The following is an 18775-nucleotide window of genomic DNA, read 5'->3' as shown; positions in this document are numbered from 1 at the left end:
ATTCAGATCTGATGTGATCTATTCAGCAGATTATTTTCACCTATATTTAATATTATAATCTTCATTCAAACTAAAAACTCTTGCTGTAGTAAACAGAAGAAATAATAAAAGAATGCATTTTAAGGATTCCAGCTTTTAAAACATCAAGAAAGGAAGTGTATATTGTGGATTTTTTCTTTTTTTGTAAAGTAGAAATGCAGGCTCTTAAGTTAGATTGTTTTTCCCCCTTTCATTTTGCCTATATAACTTCATTCTAAAACATAAGGATTCTTTCAGTCAGTCAAGGAGTAACTCACATGCCACCATCTTTTATTCAAAGGCAGGCACAGATGTTCCTTCTGCAGGGGAGGTTTTAATTTATGAAAATGATATTGTTTATGCATGAATGAACTGAATGCACTCTGCATAACACACAGCACTTCCATCTGATCAGAGAAATACCACAGAACCAGTGCCAATGTCAGAAACATATTCTACAAATTTACTCACTTAAATGTTTAATGAATATTTGGAAGGCATTTTCAAACCACAAGAAACCTTTTCAATTATCTTTTTCTTTTCTTTTTGAATTGCCACCAATATTTAAAAGAGACTTGGTTTTTATAATTTGCTAATACCTATATCTAGCTAATAAGAAAATAAAATGTTTTACTATGTCAAAAACCAACCAAAAAGAAGAAACACTGACAACTTTGATTTCATTCAAAAAAATATATTTTTTAGTGTAATTGTATACTGTTTGTTATGAGTAACATTTAGGGTTCTATGTGGAAAATTACTATTTCTATCAAATACAAAGCTTAGATCTACCTCTCTAATGTGAAAAAGCACTAAAGAGTTATTTCCAGAAAAAAAAAAAAACTGGTATTTAAAAATCAGCCATCAATTTTATAGTGGGAGATGAAATTTGGCTAAATATCTTAAGCAGTGCATAATTCCCTTTGAATAGAACACTGTATAACTTAGATTTCATTTACATCACCAACTGCATTCATACAGTATGATCTACCTACTTTTAATCCTAAAAAATACAATGAAATGCAAATTAAAATAATTGAAATACCTTAAGAATGTTCTGATAATTTTAGATTTATAATATGATACAGTAAAATAACATTTACAACAAATTATGAGTGTTCTGATGTATTAATCTTAAAAACACCCTATGTTTTTTACATTTGAAAGTCTATAATTCTTACAAAATTAATGCATTGCTGAAAGAAGCTAGCAATTACTAAAATGATATCTGGATCATTAGCTAGCAGTTTGAAGCAAGCTGTTTTAGTTCTATAATTAAACAAGAGATTTAAAGTGAAAATATCTATCCAACAATTATTAAAACTAGGCTTCAAATGTGGACTAATTTTGTCCTAATGGGAATTGTAAAACAGCAAAGCTGTTCTTAAACTACACTAAAGCTTCTTCTCTTCCCTTTTCCTCTTCCTCCATCACCACTTATTTCCTAAAAACTATCTAAATAAAATCTTTAATTCCAGGGTCTGATAAAGAATAAAAGAGCCAACGCAACATCTTGTGGAACACCAGGACTGAGAACTCTTGTTGCTACCATTGCACAGAGGCATTCTGGCGTCAGATACACAGTGATTTGTATGGTGGCATAATCATTGGCTCTTGGCCAGCCATTATGTTTCAGAGGACACTATTGTCAAGAACCATTCAACTAGAAATCTGCACTGTATGCACTCAAAAGTTGAGATCATCTGCCTTCCATGTCAGGAAGAATTTTGTGCTGCCAATTGACTCATAGACTCTTCACACACACTAACACTTGGTTCGATGACTCTGATGGAATTAGCTGGGTAACCAAACTAGTGGCACTGACAAGGCCCCAGCCTCTGGGGACTTCTGTTGAAATTGCGAATTTTAAAATATCTTAAAATGCAGAGTATTATGCAAATGCTGGACTAAATCTTCAGATACAATAAATGTGGATTTGGTCATCTAAACATTGCTGTGCTATTTGCCCAACTGATAGAGAGGTAAGTGGATAGTGACAATCATCACTTTTGTAGATTCCCAGGTATAGAGCAATCCAAAGGGACGGATCCACTTGTAAAATAACATCTAGAGATTGGAGAATAAGTTTAATCTCACGTCTATGGGGAAACTTGGTAACTTACTTTGCCCTTAACAAGATTAAAAGCTAACCCTACTGTAGGCTTTGATGCCTTAAAGACACACCTCCAGGAAGATGGCCTCACACGATTACTAGGTCGGTGCTAAGTGCTCTCTGTTCATTTACACATCTCATAACCAAAGCAGCCCTGTGCCTTATTTTACAGATGAAGGAACTGCAGGAAGCTGGGTTACCTAGATACTTGGATGATTGGTTTCCTTTGTTCATTCAGGTTCTGGTTCAAATGCCACTTCCTCAGATCCCCATCTAAAGCAGCAACCACTTTGAACCTTAGCAAAATCAAAATTATATTGCACCCTCTCTTTTCCAGAGCTTTTATCTGATGTTTTCTTGCTTACTTATTTATATCACTTACTTTTGCATTATCTAACTCCCCCTGTAGAATGTGAGCTTCATAAGAACAGAAACCTTGTTTCTTATTTGCTGTTTCTCTGGTACTTAGATCTAGAAGATCCTTAATAAATATTAACATTCCAAGAAGAACAAACCGCACTAATATAATGTTAAAGCTGTGTTATAAATTGAGTCACAGTTTATAATTGTGTTATAAACTGAGAATGGGAAAGGACCACAAATGATTCTCAGCTCAGTGAAATTTATAAGCATTAATTCAAGGAAAAGAGAAAAATTGACACTAGTTTTATTTTTAAAAAGATAAAGATTTTATTTGTCTATTTATTTGTCAGAGAGAGACAGTATGCGTGTCAGGAAGAGGGAGAAGCAGGCTCCCCACTGAGCAGGGATTCCTGACATGGGGCTCCAGCCTAGAACTTGGGATCATGACCTGAGCCAAAGTCAGACATTGAGCCGCCCAGGCCTCCCTTGACACTAATTTCTTATAACATGGTACCAAACACCATTCTCCCACTCTTTTTGAGAATAAAAATCATGATTGATCAGTTCTTTCTTTTTACTTACTATCAATTTTTTTAAGTATGATTTGGAACTATAACAAAGGAAGGGTCAAAATAGTATAGTTTCTTTCCAGACCCTGCCTTTTTTTTTTTTTTTTACATTCCTTAAGAACGTGAATGCATGTTACTGTTTTCTTTTCTGTTCATCATTCTTTAAGCAACTGTTCTTGTTCTATTGTTAGTGTTATATAAAATTGTCCCAAACTTCCTTATCATCACTGAAGAATTTAGATTAGAGCACACATAAGGACTATGTATGTAGACCCTCAATGAGTTTGAGAATTTGAGCAGCATTCAACAAACTAGAAAGTAAAACTGGTCACCCCTAGGTAGATGATAGCTCAGATATAGAAATCTACAACATAAAAGAATACTGAACCATCACAATAGTTGTTAGTTACATTCATCTTCCTCCAAAATATCAGTTAGAATAGAAAAGTGGCAGGTTTGTGGGGGATATGATCTTCTTTGGCAATGCAACACAATAGAAGAAAAACGTAGAGGGATTGTTGTCCAAACACCAGGTATGTATTTTAGCATGACACATTAGTTATTAGAAGAGGTGCTTACAGACCAGAAACATCAAAGGATCAGTATTCTTGGAAGATGATTTAATTTAAAATCACTGAAAACTGAAGGGTAACTAATGTTCTTTATGGTCATGATATTTATGTACAGTATGTGCTATTGGTTGAGATAAATGCTGATGAATTACCTAAACAATAATTTCTACTTCAAAATGTTCACTGTGTAAACCTGACACATCAACAGTATTTCTTTAGTGTTCTATCTGAATGATGTCAGTTAGAAGATCATCCCCACTTTCGGTGACATCAAGGAAGGGGTGTTACCATGCTTGGGAAACTGTTAATCACTTACCACTGGTGTCACTAACAACTGTAGTGCTTGTCTACTCATAGCAGGATATTATAAATTTATAATCTGTGGTAGGTTGCAGGTATGTGACAAGGTGACATTCACATCCAAGACTATTGAGGATAACATGAACATTCTAGAAAGGAGAGTTGGGCTAACTTCACTTGTCCCTGCTAGATCCTTAATAAACTTTATTCCAGCTGGTGATTAAATACACGGTAAACAATAGTCACAAATGCATGTAAATTATAACTGGAATCTAAGTAGGGTTCTTTATCAAAATATGTTTTTACTAAAAGAATTTCTTAGTTAACAGAGGCAAGGCTGCTTATTTAGATAATTTTAAATTCCAACATGAGATATTTGGTTATAGGAACTGCATTTTCTTGCTCCCTTGACTCTGACTAACGTATTAAAATATTAAAGAATAGAATTTTTTGCTTCCCAAGGTTTCCTTTTTGCCTAATTAACTAAAAATCCACTTATCTTACTTAAAATACATTTATATATATATATATATATATATATATATATTCTCTCTATGTATTGAACTGAGTTAAATAGTGCCTTCCCCCAACTCCCGAAAATTCATGTTCAGCCAGAACCTCAGAGTGTGATCTTATTTGGATATAGTGTCTAAATAACACATCCTAATATGTAGGATGTAAATTAAGATGAAGTCACACTGGATTAGAACAGTGGTTCAGGAAGGGGATTGATGTCTTTATTAGGAGAGGACAGAACACAGACAGAGCACACAGGGAAAATGGAGATACAGGGAGAGACCAGACTGACATTTCTATACACCAAGATGTGCAAGAATTGCTAACAATCCCTAGAAGCTAGAAAAACAGCATGAAACACAGCTTCCCTCTAAGTCCCCAAGAAGGAACCAACTCTGCAGATGCTTTAGTTTCAGTCTTCTGGTCTCTACCACTGTGAGCAACACTTTTCTGTTATTTAAAGCCATGCAGTTTGTGCTAACTTGGTATAGCAGTCCTAGGAAGCTAATATACATGCTGAAGGCTACAGTAAATTGGTATGTTAAATATGCATAAATATAGGAGAGTTCATTTAAATTCTTATGAAAATATTACTATGAAGTTTTAGTGATGCAATATGTAACAACCAGCTTATTTCAGTTAATTCCAAGTTTGATATTTGAACAAGCTGACAAATTATAGCTATTTCATAAGCATCTGAATTATGTTAAAGTTTTATTGGCTTTTATTCACGTGAATTATTAAAGTGACATGTAGATTTAGTGTGAGTGGGCCTATCTAATAATCTAATTTTGTTTAAAATTCTTATCCTAGAATTTATAATATCATGAACTATAAACTGCTATTAATTCTTCATGTAAAAAATACCATGCTTATTTGATATGTGGGGGCAGCGAGTATACTAATAGACCTCTGAAGAAAGAAAGATAGCATTTTCTTATTTCACAAATAAGAATATTTCACTCATTTGGGGCGCCTGGGTGGCTCAGTGGGTTAAGCCGCTGCCTTCGGCTCAGGTCATGGTCTCAGGGTCCTGGGTTCGAGTCCCGCATCGGGCTCTCTGCTCAGCAGAGAGCCTGCTTCCCTCTCTCTCTCTCTCTGCCTGCCTCTCTGACTACTTGTGATTTCTCTCTGTCAAATAAATAAATAAATAAAAATCTTAAAAAAAAAAAGAATATTTCACTCATTTAACACATAATTCTATGACATGTAACATTACATAGTTTTTTAAAAATTATATATTCCAAATGAATTTAAGGGCCATGACCTTTAAAAATTCTACCTACCTACCTTTCCCATGTTATTTAGACCCTTGAGCCAGTGCTCGCCTTGTGAACTTAAAATCCAGGGCTAAAGTGCCAACCTTAGTTGTATAGGGCCATACATCTCCTTACCTGACTGGTTTCATTGCTCAAAATACCAGTTTACTGATTATATCTTCTGAAGTTATTCAATTAATCAGAAATTTCAGTTTTTATAGATCTGAGATGCTACCTTGTTTTTAATCTTTTTCTTTTCTTTTTGTAATCACAAGTGTTATTTGGCTTCTTTGAGGGTCTTATAAGAGGATGATGAGCAAGCATAATTTAGGGGAACTAGAGAAAGCCCAGGACAGACCCAGACCCTCTGGCAAAAAAAAAAAAAAAAAAATCCTAAAAGCAAGAAGTGGCCTCAAATTAAAGATGAAATGTAGGCTGCTTCCAGTTAAACAAGCCTTCAGGTCAAATCCTAATCAAAGGTATGGTTGGAAGACACAGTATACCTACGCAAGAGTACTTCTAAAAACAACTGAAGCATTATACCCCAATATCCTGACGTGGAGTCCAAAGTATAGAGAGGACAGTCTCAAAGAGATTTGTGGGAATGGCTTTTGTATAATATGATATAATATGATTTTATACATACACACACACATAGATATAGATATGTATACATATAGTTATATACATATCTATATATAAGGGATAGACAAATATTACATATCATATATGACATATATAAGTGAACTACATATAGAAAGCTTACATAGAAAAAAAAAAGAAAGCTTACATAGTTTCTAAAGGAGTTATACCCATTTGAACTAAAAGCTCAAAATTAAAAGAAGCCTCTTGGATAGAAAAAAGGCTGAAAACCTCCTCAGCCGTCATCATGGTCAGTTTCCTGTTGAAAAGAAAAATGGTATAAAGGGCAGAACTAAAATCCCAGAGGCTGGAGCGAAGAGCTGCTGAGAACAGTGAATTAAGGAACCGCTCCTAGGGAGCAGAACTGCATGCGGGATAAGGAACATTCTCTTTCTGAGTCTCCGGAGCTAGCAACACATGCCTGCTTGCATCTCAGAATTGCTCTGAACAAGTGACTGCGATGTGCTTTCTATCTTGAACCCCCGCCCCGCCCCCTGCCGCCACCTCCGTTTTCCAATGGGAGCATTTTCTGTGGTTATTTTCTGCTTGTTTCATCATGGCGTGTTCATGTGTGGGGGCAGATAACTCGTATTCTTAGTTCACAGTTTCCCAGAATAAGAGGCACACATCCAAAAATCCTCATCTATGAGGTCCTGGGCTATGAATCTGATTCTATAATTTTTGCAAAGGCACATTGCACTCTACCTTTTAGGCAGCAAGAACTAGAGTAGCAAGAGCATTCTGACAAAATGTCCACTCAGGATGAGAGGGAGGCAGACCCCAGGAGAAGGTGCACATTTTGTATTAGAAATGACCGAGAGTTGGACATAACTAAAGCACATTTCACCTAAAATATATATTGCTATGGAGAAATTAAATATGTCAAATTTTTTTCTTTTTTTCTCATCTATGAGATATAATATATTCAATGATTTCAAAAATTAATACAAGAACTCAATTTAAAAAGTTAATTTAGTTCTTCATGGATTCAGCGAACATCTTTTAAGCATCTGTTCTTCTAAGGGTCCTGTTCTAGGCATAAGAGACAGAACCATAAGAAAGCAGACCAAGTCACTGCTGTCATTGAGGTACACATCTGATAGGACAGGGGAGACAGACAAGAAAGAAGTAGGCAAATAAAGCAATGACACGCTTTATTGGATAGTGGGAAGGCAAAGAGGAAAATAAGCTTGAGTAGGGTGAACTTCTGATTGGCCAGGGAAGACCCTCTGAGAAGGTGACATGAAGTTGATCTGGGCACCCCAAAAAGCCCATGCTATCGTAAAGATGTTTCCACACTGAGTAAATGACAACAGCAGAGGCCCTGAATGAAGAAGGAACTTGGTTTATTTGAAGAATGGGAAGAAGGCCAATGTGGTTAGACATAAGCGTAGGAAGCATGGAAGGAAGAATGATGATAGAAGATAGAATGTGAGTGGGAGGGGAGGAGGCTGGTCACAAGGCATCTCATAGGTCATGGTGAGCGTTTGGATTTGAGTCTACCTGCAACAAGCAGTCCTTAGTAAAAAATATTCTCTAAAGTAAGCTAGAGTTTGAAAAAGGTTGTGTTGATGGTAATTTGCTAACACCGGTATTCCTTTATGTTCACAAACATCAAACTTTGAAGCCAGCAAGCCTATGGGCCATCAAACGGTGTGATCTAGGATTATCCACTGGCCAAAATTCAGGCCTTAGAATTCCGTGTCCTCTGCCCTCAATGCGGCAGATCTGGATGTCTCGGTTGGCTGTAATTTCACCTGCCTCCATCTGTGGAACTGAGAAGGGCTCCCTGACTTAGGAGACTGTCCCATTAGGCCTAAATCTCTCAGATACTTAATAACCTTCTGAAAACAATGTTAAAAGCAGAAAGTTTTCCAAGGTTTTCTGCTCAGATGTGAATTTCTAAAAACCAAACCAAACCAAACAAAAAAACCACCACAACAAAAACCAGGGGTGCAGACTGTGTTTCCAGACCTAGTCAAATGCCTTCCAAACATAAAGCAACCATGTGCCTACGGAATTAGGACTCTTACTGTTTAGTGCTCTGAAAACAAACACCCAAGCTTCAGTCAAAGCAGGGAAAGCAATGTTCAGGAAGCTATCTAAAAATTTTCAGAGAGCAATTTTCATGCATTAGGGTATCAGATATATGCATCACTTATGGAACAACTGAGCCTCAGGAACTAAGGGGAGCAACTATGGAGGTACATTACTGTTACAGATATTTCTGGAGCACATACTATGTGCTATGTGCTGTGTCAGTTACTGAGAGTTCAGTGGAGAACAAGATAAATTCTCCGACATCAAGAAGCTTTATTCCAATAATAATAATAACTCTTAATATTTTAAAAAAAGTTTATTTATTTATTCATTTATATGTCAGAGAGAGAGAGAGAGAGAGCTCTCACACAAGCAGATAGAGTGACAGGCAGAGGGACAGGCAGAGTGAGAAGCAGGCTCCCCACTGAGCAGGGAGATGGATGCTGCCTTGGATCCTGGGACCCTGGGATCATGACCTGAGCTGAAGGCAGATGCTTAACTGACGGAGCCACCCAGGTGTCCCAACACTTAACATTTATTGAGTGTTTCTTACATTCCAGCACTGTTGGTAAGTGCATTAACTCATTCAATGGGCTATCTAGACAATACACATACAAGTAAATGGAGTAAGAGGTAATGATAAGGGACGTAAAGAAAAATAAAGCAGGGGATGGTAGAGAGATCAATAGTGCCCCGAAGATGTCTATGTCCTAATTCCCAGAACCTGTGAAAATGTTACCTTACATTGGAGAGGGGACTTTGCAAACACAGTTAATGATTATCCAGATAGATCCAATGTAATCACAAAGATCCTTATAACAGGGAGGAAAGAAGGGCAAAGTCAGAGACATAAGATGGAAGGATGGAAGCAGAGAGAAGATGCGATGGTGCTAACTTTGAAAATGGAGGTGGGAGTTGGGGGGTGATGAACCAAGAAATACAGGCAACCTCTAGGAGCTAGAAAAGGCAAGGCAATGACTTCTTCCCTGGAGCCTCCAAGAGGGATGCAGGCCTATTGATGACTTCATATTAGTCCCGTGAAACAGAGTTTAGGTTTCTGACCTTCAGGAATGTCAGATAATACATTGTGTTGTTTTAAGCCACTAAGTTTAGGGCAATTGGTTGCAGCAGCAATTAAAAAACAAAAACAAAAAAACGAATACCCATGGTTATAGGAAGGTGAATGATGGAGGAAATCAGCAATGTTCTCTTAGAGAAGAAGATCTTTAAGCAGCAAAGTGATTGGGATGAAGGAGGGAGCCATCTGGTTGGCTGGCTGGGAAAGCATTCCAGAGAGGGAAGAGCAAGGCAAATGCTCTAAGGGACTAGTCTCAGTCTGTTTGAGGACTAGAAAGGAGGCTTGTGTGGGGGAACAAGGGGAAAGGTGTTAGAAGGTGACCTTGGAGAGGTAGCCAGAGCCCTGATTGTGTAACGCTGTGTATGTTTGCCAAGCATGTTGAGTTTGTTCCAAGAGTGATGGGAGATCATGGGAAGTTTGTGAGCGGGGTGTGATACGATCTTGTTACTTTTATTTATTTATTTATTTATTTATTTTTTCAATTTAAAAAAAAAATTATTTATTTATTTGATAGAGAGTACAAGTAGGCAGAGCAGTAGGCAGAGGGAGAAGTAGACTCCCTGCTGAGCAGGGAGTTCAATGTGGGGCTCGATCCCAGGACCCTGGGATCATGACCCAAGCCGAAGGCAGTCGCTTAACAGACTGAGCCACCCAGGTGCCCCAATCTTGTTACTTTTAAAAGGAGCAATGTGATTGCTGGGTGGAAAACAGACTATGGCCTGGAGAAGGGAGTACAGGCAAAGGGGAAAATCATAGAAATGGGTGGGAGGCTATTGAAGTGGTCCAGTGAGAAGTGTAGAGACGCAGACTAGAGACAAGAGCCTGAAAGGAGTCTTTTTTTGCGGATGGAATTGACAGGATTTGCCAGTGGATTGGATGTGAGTCCGAGATGATAAGAATAAGAATGGCATCAAGGATTCTGATAACAGTATTTGCTGAGATTTGGAACATTCTGGGAGGAACAGGTTTATGATGGGAAATCACGAGTTTGGTTTTAGTTACGTTATGTTTCAGATGGTTATGGATGGCTGAGTGGTCATGTCAGGTAGGCAGCTGGACTGAGAGCCTAAGGTTCAGGGGAGTGATTGGGCCTGGTGACTTCATTCCAGGAACCCTCTATTATATGCAAAGATGGCCCTGAGGCTTGTGTAGCTAGATGCTGAGGACAGAGACCACCACCCCCCCCATCAAGAGGAAAGAATGGAGTACAGTTATTACTGCCATCCTCAAGAGAAGCAAAGTCAATTGTTTTGACTGTCTGGCCCTATGAAGCTTGAAAAATAGCAACTTGGCACTTGCAAAGGTCCTAAGAAATAGCCACTGCCTTGGCCTATTTGCCCTGGCTCTCAGTGAGCTTTTAAAATGCCAGGGAGCTCTGTGCTGACGGTCGGACAGCTGTGAGTACAAGATGCTGACTCCAGAACAGGCAACTCGGCAAAGCGTCCTGCAAGGCCCTGGGTCTCCCCACTGATGAGGGCTGGGCTGAGCCACCTGAAGCCTTCGTGGGGTTTCAAAGCAGCTGCACTTCTGCTCCAAGGAACAGCTCTCCCGGATCAGATCAAACAGAGGCTCTTCCCTGCTTTGCTTGGAAGCTTGGGTATTTGTTTTCAGAGTATTAAACAGTCAGAGTCCCAGCTTAACTGACACACATGCGCTTTATGTCTGAAAGGGATTTGGCCAGGCCTCCAGTCTTCCTCCCCGGCTTGTCTGAAATCCAAGTTTGAGCAGAGAACCATGAGACACTCCTGCTTCCACGAGGTCTTCCGTCTGGCTTTGCAGCGTGACCAGGACAAGCGCAGGAGTGAGAAGAGCCTGAAGTCACTGGTGAGGCCCAAGCACACTGGAACGAAAATTCACAACTCTGTGAATTTAATTTGCTCTTTCAGTCCCTCGCCCCTAACTTTTTCTCAATACAATTATTCTGACCTTATGAAAAGGCTGCTGATTTACCTCCCACTCCACTCCTCTTCCAGACAACTCCGTTGTTCCCTGATTCGTTGTCACAGATTGTCAGCTCCCGGTTCATCCACCGCTCAGAGCCGGGTCCCATCCCCCGAGATTCCAATTTAATTGTCTTCAGTGCAGCCTGGGCATCTGGATTTTTTTTAAACTCCCCAGGTAACTCTAATGTGCAGCTATGATTGAGAACCACTGGCCTCCAGACTCTCTGTGCTTTCCCAATTAACCATCGGCTAATTTCATGACTCTCCACTCCCAGAAGAAAGTGATGGATGAACCCCTCGGGGCCCTCTCCATTTCCAGGTAACACTGCATTACAGCGGTAGCCTTCAAGAGAACAAGGCCTGCTGCTTGTAAGCTCCCTCCAGGGAGTGCCAGATCCAGGCAAAGACAAGATTGCCTTGGAGAGATCTTGAGGAAAGTAGGACCTTCCATACTGAGAGCACAAAGGCACTTTTTATTGTCTTTTTTCCCCCTTTCATTCCAGTATACATTACTGGATGTACATATAGTGATGAAGCGTGTACATACACTGATTCAATAATTCTATACGTTAGTGCTCATGGTGTTAAGGCATCTTCTTTTAATACTATGTTTGTCAGGTGAGAATTGGTCGATGCAAACCGGAGACTTTGGCTTCCCCTCGGGGCACCTGGGAAATGCGCGCGTTACACCAGGTGCGAAAAACCAGCTAACACTTGCGGGCGTGACCTCCGCCTTCCAAGAGAGCCCACTGGGAAGGAGATGCAAAAAACAGAGGTCCTTGCAACCCGAACTGTGCTCTGCGGACCAGGACGTGGGCGTCGCCATCACCCCGAGCTTCTTAGAAATACAGTATCCCGGACCTCATCCCGCACCGCTTCAGTAGGAACGTGTATTTTAACGAGATGCCCAGAGGCTAAGTAAAAGTTTGAGAAGCGCTGCGGGTAGCGCAATCCACTAAATCCCCGCGAAGAGTAAAGTTTGGCGGAGGGAGACACTTTCCCTCTTCCGGGACGGGGGTCTTTTTGTAGTGAGCGGCGGAGACCCGCGTCCCGCAGGCCGAGGTGCTGGACTGGGTCCCGGCGGCCCCGCCTGCCCGCCCCGCCTCCCTCCTGGGTCTCTGCCCTGCGCGCGGTTGCTGTGGCAGCGCCCGACGCAGCCGGAGCCGTGGCTGCTGCGGCCTCCACTTCCTCCTCAAAGGCCTCCCCCGACCCCTGGCTCCAGCTCAGCTAGCGTCTCCGCCATGCCCCGGGGGAGGCGCGGAGGCCGCGTGAGCGCCCTGGAGGGCGGCCCGGAGGAAGAAGCGCCCCCGGCGGCGGCCGCTGTGCCCTCTGCGCTGTGGGCGTCCGGGCTACAGCCGGGGGCGGCGGCCGGGCAGACTCTGCTGCGGGGCATCTTCGAGATCGGGAGGAGCAGCTGCGACGTGGTGCTGAGCGAGCTGGCCCTGAGGTGGTGGCCCATCCAACCCGAGCGACCCGCGGGTGAGTGGTCCCGGCTCCTTCACCGCCAGCCGCGCCTCCACCTGGTCTTCCTCCCTCCACCTCCCGCCCCGGCGCTTCCACGCCGCTCCCCCCAGGCTCCTCCTCTCCCAGCGTCCCGACGCCACCGCCCCCTCCTTCCCAAATGGGGAGAACCTTATCTACCCCCAGGGGCCTCGCGCTACCTGCTGCCTCTTGCCTGGCTTCCCGCCTCCGGAGCAAAGTCACGCTCAGCTTCTGTTTTGCGACGCAGAAAAATAAAAAAGAACTGAGCCCCAGAGGGACGATGTTTTTCAAGCTGCTTGGAAGGGCCTGCTTCCCTCCAAGCTGAAGTTTTAATCCGTCCATTTCTGCCCGTGCGCTGGGAGTATAAGCACTTTGCAGAGTACACCAACATGTGGGTTCTGAATCCACCTCTCCTTTTGCTGACTTCTGAATTTTAAGCCCCCCTCCCCCCAACTTTGGGCTCTCTCTGGACTTCGATGCCCCTCACATTCCTTGCCATTGTCTAGAATCAAGGCTTCTACAGGTTTAGTCTTAATGTTAACTTTAAAACTTTAATCATGCTGTTTACTTGCATTCGTCTTTTATTGACTTGAGTTACTTAGAAATATTACAGTGCCTTATTTACAATCGAACTATTTCAGGTCAGTCTAGAGATGATTTCTCGAGAAACTGGGATGTGACACTGTCTCACCTAGCTGAATACCAATTTAAGAAAATTAAAAAAAAAATCTTTCTGAGTTGGAAAACCGGCCACCCTGTACTAGTACTATAGAAACCTGTTACTGTTTTAAAGTTTCTTGTGCAAAAAGCTAACAAAATGCTGCCGACTAGTCAGGGACTCCGCCCTGGTTGAGTGTGAATTCCGCCTATGCTCCATAAGCCATCCTGGCTCACTTATACTTTAATTAGAATGTTTTCAGGTGTTTTGACAGCCAATGTAGACTATTTTATCAAAGCTCTGAGTTGACAGAATTCTATGTCCATATCGCCAACTTTTAAGTTTTTAAGTCAGTTTGAATTTGGGAGGATATAGAATTTATAGAGTTTAGCCTACAAGAGCCAATTTTACCTACAATGAAGGGGAAACAAGACAATTAAAACACGACCTTGCTCAATGAGAGATCATAGAGTTTGGTGTTTCAGTGCCCCTCCAGAAAAAGGCAAAAGTAATGACACAAGAAAGGAAATGTTTTAAATTGAGTGGTGATGGAGGAAAAGTATGCTTGCTTAGTGTTCCTGAAGTAGAATTTAAAAACATAAAGGTTGAAAATTTGTTTTGTTTTTGTTGTTTTGCTCTAAAACCCATCTTTTTTCATCTAGGTGTATTCCTTTTTTTTAATAACTAGTGTGCCACTTTAGGCCCTTAAAATTGGAAGGTCGGAATCCTAGCAGCTTCATAAGAACTTCTATTTTAGAAGTGGATGTTTTACTTAGTAAACTGAGTGGTAAAAGAAGGTACGAATACACAAGTCTAAATGTGAGAAATAATGTCTGATGTGGAATTAGGTTAGAGGTGAGTGCTGAAAGACCAGTGAAATTGGTCCAGTTAATGGAGGAAGAGCTGTATCAAGGTTACCATACCTGGGAGGCTATCGTGTGGAAGGATGTAGTGGGATGTGTCCAGCGCTCCTTGGCCAGTGACAGGCTCTTCCAGGAAAGGGTGGAGTGGGGTCACTGGGCATTATTAGATCACACACAGAAAAGAGTTGCAAGACCACTCAGTTTCTAAACCTACATGGTTTTTAAAAGTAGATTTTATTTTTAAGAGCAGTTTTAGGTTCACTGGAAAATTGAGCAAAAGGTACAGAGATTTCCCATATGCCCTCTGCCCCTTCCACATGCACAGCCACCTCCTCCCCATGGGGTGGGGGTGCCCCCCACCCCATTAGCCACATTGCTCAACAGAGTGGTACATTTGTTATAGTTCATGAACCTACATGAACCATCATTACCCAGAGTCGATAGTATACATTAGGGTTCACTTTTGATGTTCACTCTTGATGTTGTACATTCTATGGGTTTTGACAGATCTAGAATGTGTTTGGGTTCTCCAGAGAAATGGAACTTGGGCTATAGCTTTGAAGAGATCTACTGTGGGATTACAGAGGCTGAGCTGTCCCCCTTGCGTGCCATCTGCAAGCTGGAGAATGAGGAAAGCCAGTGGTAGAATTCAGATCCAATCTGAAGGCCTGAGAAGCAGCGGGGCTGATGATATAACTCTCAGACTAGATCTAGGTGGGGGGAAAAGATGTTCAGACCATCCGTTTATTACCTGTCAGCACTTTGAAGAGTGTCTGACACGTGACTGATCGTTGAATGAATTTGCTAACTGGTCCCATGAACTTTAGTTTTGCCTATTGCATTGTACCCTTTATTATACTGCTACTTAACAGTGGGTTTGCATCGCATGCAGGAGTATCCCCTCCATTTTTCTTTAAAGTATTGGAACTCTTCTAAAAAGAAAAAAAAAAATTAAGCTAATGTTGGCCCACTTCTCCACAGTGGGTGCCTTGGCTAGAAGGTTCCCTCTTGCTTAGCTGCAAGGTGGTAACCTGGGCATGGGTTGACCAGGAGGCCACCACAACAATGTAAAATATGTGCACAGAAGGGCTTCATCTGTTTGGAAAACGTTGATGATCTGCAATGTTACCCAATGATCTTTCTATGGGAATTTTAAAATCTGGCCATTTTTCTTGTGTAAATATAAAATGAACAGTTTATTCCTGTGAATATAACGTAATTACCCCCTTAGCTGTGACCTAGGAAGGAACAAAACTCTGAAGAAAGGGGAGAGGGATCAGGTGAGTCGTCTGAGACCAGATAAGCCTGGGTTTTGGGACCTATCTAGGCAAAGTGGATTAAGAGTAGTGCTACCAGTATGGGCAGCTCTCAACACAGTGCCTGGAACTGGGGTGGGGAAGGGAGGCATCAGAAATGAAGGGTGCACAGGAAAGGGGACATGGGCACATGTATTAGATAGATCTGTGTATTTTATAACTTAGTCCTTGTGCTGTTTTGGATCAGACACTTTTCAGAGTTCAAGGTCTTCAAAAGCATCACCAGTTGTCTGTTGGCATTGTTCTAGATCTCAGCCAAGGACATCTTTCTTGCCATGTTTGCTTAGCAGGTAGTAAGCTTCTACTTGAAAGGTTCGGTGAAAGCAGAAGATAGAAGCATTTTTGTACCTCCCCAAAGCTGGATCTGCTTATTGTACTGTGTGACCGGGTGGATCATGTTTTATCATAAAGGAAAAGCTCCTGGTAGGGAGAGTTAGGAATGGGTAGAGTTAAGCTGTATTAAGCTCAAATTTTAATACAGTTAAGAATGATCAATTTAGGAATTTCTGTGACAGGAATACCAAAGGCCCACAGATCTCTCTGCCTTTTCACACTGGAAGCCTCACCATTTACTAATGGATAGCATTCTGATGTATGAAAAATGTGATGGGACCTTTTATAGGTTCCCCACTCAAGCTGTGTGTAATCTGCCTGGTGCAGGAATGTTCTCAGGACGGGGCACCAAAGGACCTGCCGTCTTATCTCTGTGATTATCAGGACTGTAACTGACTTGGGCAAGTGATTTAACCCCACTTAGTTTCTTCACCTGCAGAATTATACATTTCATTACAGTTGACCCTTGAACAACTTGACTTGGAACTACACAGCTCTATTGACATGTGAGTTTTGTTTTGTTTTGTTTTGTTTTTGATGCAGTACAGAAGTAGAAATGTTCATCTTGAAAGATACATTTTTTCCTATAGCTTACTTTCTTGTAAGAATACAGTATATAATATATTTAACATACAAAATATGTGTTAATTGACTATTATTGCTGGGAAGGCTGCTGTTCAACAGTTAGCTATTAAGTTTTGGGTGAATCGAGAGTTAAATGTGGATTTTTTTTTTTTTGACTGCGCGTGGGTCAGCACAACCCCCGCATTATTTAAGGATCAACTGTATATAATTGCCGAAAACCATTAACTCTGAAGTTGCTTTTTAAAGAACATACCTATTTTCATAGACTTCAGGTGTTAGGACATAAATAAGTCTCAGGTTTGAATGGCCAGTGGGGTCAACCGTCCAGTGCCTGTAGACGAGTCTTGTTTGACAGCAGGAGCCATTCAACCCTAATGAATTTCTAATTAGAAGAAACACATGGGGGAAAAACAGGCCCCTTCCTGCCCTCCCACAGCTTCAGGGCATAGTGGAGAGAAGTGGACAGTCCTCTCAGCCCTGGGCCTATCTTTGGAAAGGAAGAAACCATTTTCTGATGGAAAAATGTTGGTTAGCACTAGTCATCAGCACATTTTTTAATGATTGGTAAAAAGACTAGCTTATCCTTGATTTCATTTACGATGCCTTTTAAGCAAATTTCAGGAGAAGGATTTTGTAATCTGATTAGCATCTGAATATTATGTATTAAATAGGAAAAAAACGAGAGTCTCAAATCTTGTGGTTTAAAATTCTCTGTTTTTCATGGACTTTCTCCTTCAGATTACACAATTGCATGCTCTGTTTCACCAAAGGGTTATTCCTACCCTAGTTCTGAGCTGAGTTGAATTAAAGCAGGAACCAGAATGTGAGAAAGATGGGCTTCAGAATAAGGTCTTGAAAGTGTTTCTTTTAGGAGCATTAAAATGATTAGCTTTACATGTATAAACATTTGCTGGAAACTTAGCAGTGTGAAAGGTAGTGTGGAAAATGTGAAAGTGAGAAAAAATAATTTAAAAACAACAAGAATTAATGGTTGTTTGGGACTTAGCAGACCTGGGTGCATTCTAAGTATTAATCTGCCTAAGCTGTTTGGGAACAGATGTACGTGAAACAGATCCCAGTCTTCTGTTGTGTACATCCAAAGTGAGACATCTGTCGGTGGACCTTGTGGTCAGAAATAATGGAAGCAGGGGTTAAACCCCAAAATGACCTGTTGTGTGAATTATTGAAAGATTAATTACTCGGTAAAACATGCTTTGATTTATCAGTCTACATATTAAGAAAATACTTCTTTTAAAAAAATGGTCAGTCTGTTCCTAAGATGTCAGATATGAAGGACTTTTAAAAAGATAGGAAGTTTACCAAGGAACTGCCTGTATTGTTTATGAAGTTTTTAAAGTGCTTTGAAGGGTCTGCTAAGCTATTATAGAAATATTAAATAGTCCTATTGTATAAAAGCTTCTTATTAAAGTAAATTGGTCCACATAGAAAACAAATGTAGAGTGAATCTTTAAAGCATGACTTGAAGCTTCTGTGGTGATGCGATATTCTGTGTCTGAGCTGTCCAGTACCCTTCTCACCAGCCACACACGGCTAGTGTGCCTGAAATGTGACTGCTGTTATTAACTGAATTTTTAATTTTAATTAAAATTAATAGCCACAAATGGTTAGTGGTGATCACATTGGATAATGGGGCTCTAATGCATCAAGAGTTGAAATTGTTGATTTCCTTTATTCCTAAGGTGTCAGTTTTAATATAATATTTATCTTCCAGGAAGGTACCATTTCCAAATCTTCATGTAAAACTGATACAGTCCTACAGCCCGAGCAGCCAATTTAGACAAAACCACAGAGTCTAGAGACAGCAAAGTCCTTTAACATATTTTGTGAATACAAAAAAAAAAAACAACCTTTTGTTGCAAAGTAAGAATTGATAGTAAAGTTGAAATCTTGTCTCTAAAAATGATTGTATTATTCCTCTTGGTGGCTGTGATTTACTTGAACTGAGATTTGGCAAACTTAATCTGTTTCTTACTATAGAAATAGTATATGCGAAATAACTGTCTTTAGCCTGCATACCCCAGCTCCCTAAGAGTCTCCATATTGATGGTTTCCTCAACCATATGGCATCCTCTTAAGGCAAGTACTTTTAGAACCTTGATCTACT

The 18775-nt window shown here is 40.7% G+C and overlaps 1 protein-coding gene across 1 annotated transcript in view; it reads left to right on the top strand.

Moving 5' to 3' along the window:
- Window positions 1-12654: 12654 nt before the first annotated feature.
- Window positions 12655-18775, top strand: part of CERKL (ceramide kinase like) — a 116304-nt gene continuing 110183 nt past the window's right edge. The window contains exon 1 of the mRNA XM_044242470.1: window positions 12655-12892. Within this exon, the coding sequence (XP_044098405.1) occupies window positions 12655-12892 (238 nt within the window). The remainder of the gene's footprint in view (window positions 12893-18775) is intronic.

Source organism: Neovison vison, chromosome 3 (assembly GCF_020171115.1).
Source record: "Neovison vison isolate M4711 chromosome 3, ASM_NN_V1, whole genome shotgun sequence".
Lineage (NCBI taxonomy): Eukaryota > Metazoa > Chordata > Mammalia > Carnivora > Mustelidae > Neogale > Neogale vison.
The sequence above is the reverse complement of the archived record's forward strand: the minus strand, read 5'-3'. Positions and strand labels throughout refer to the sequence as shown.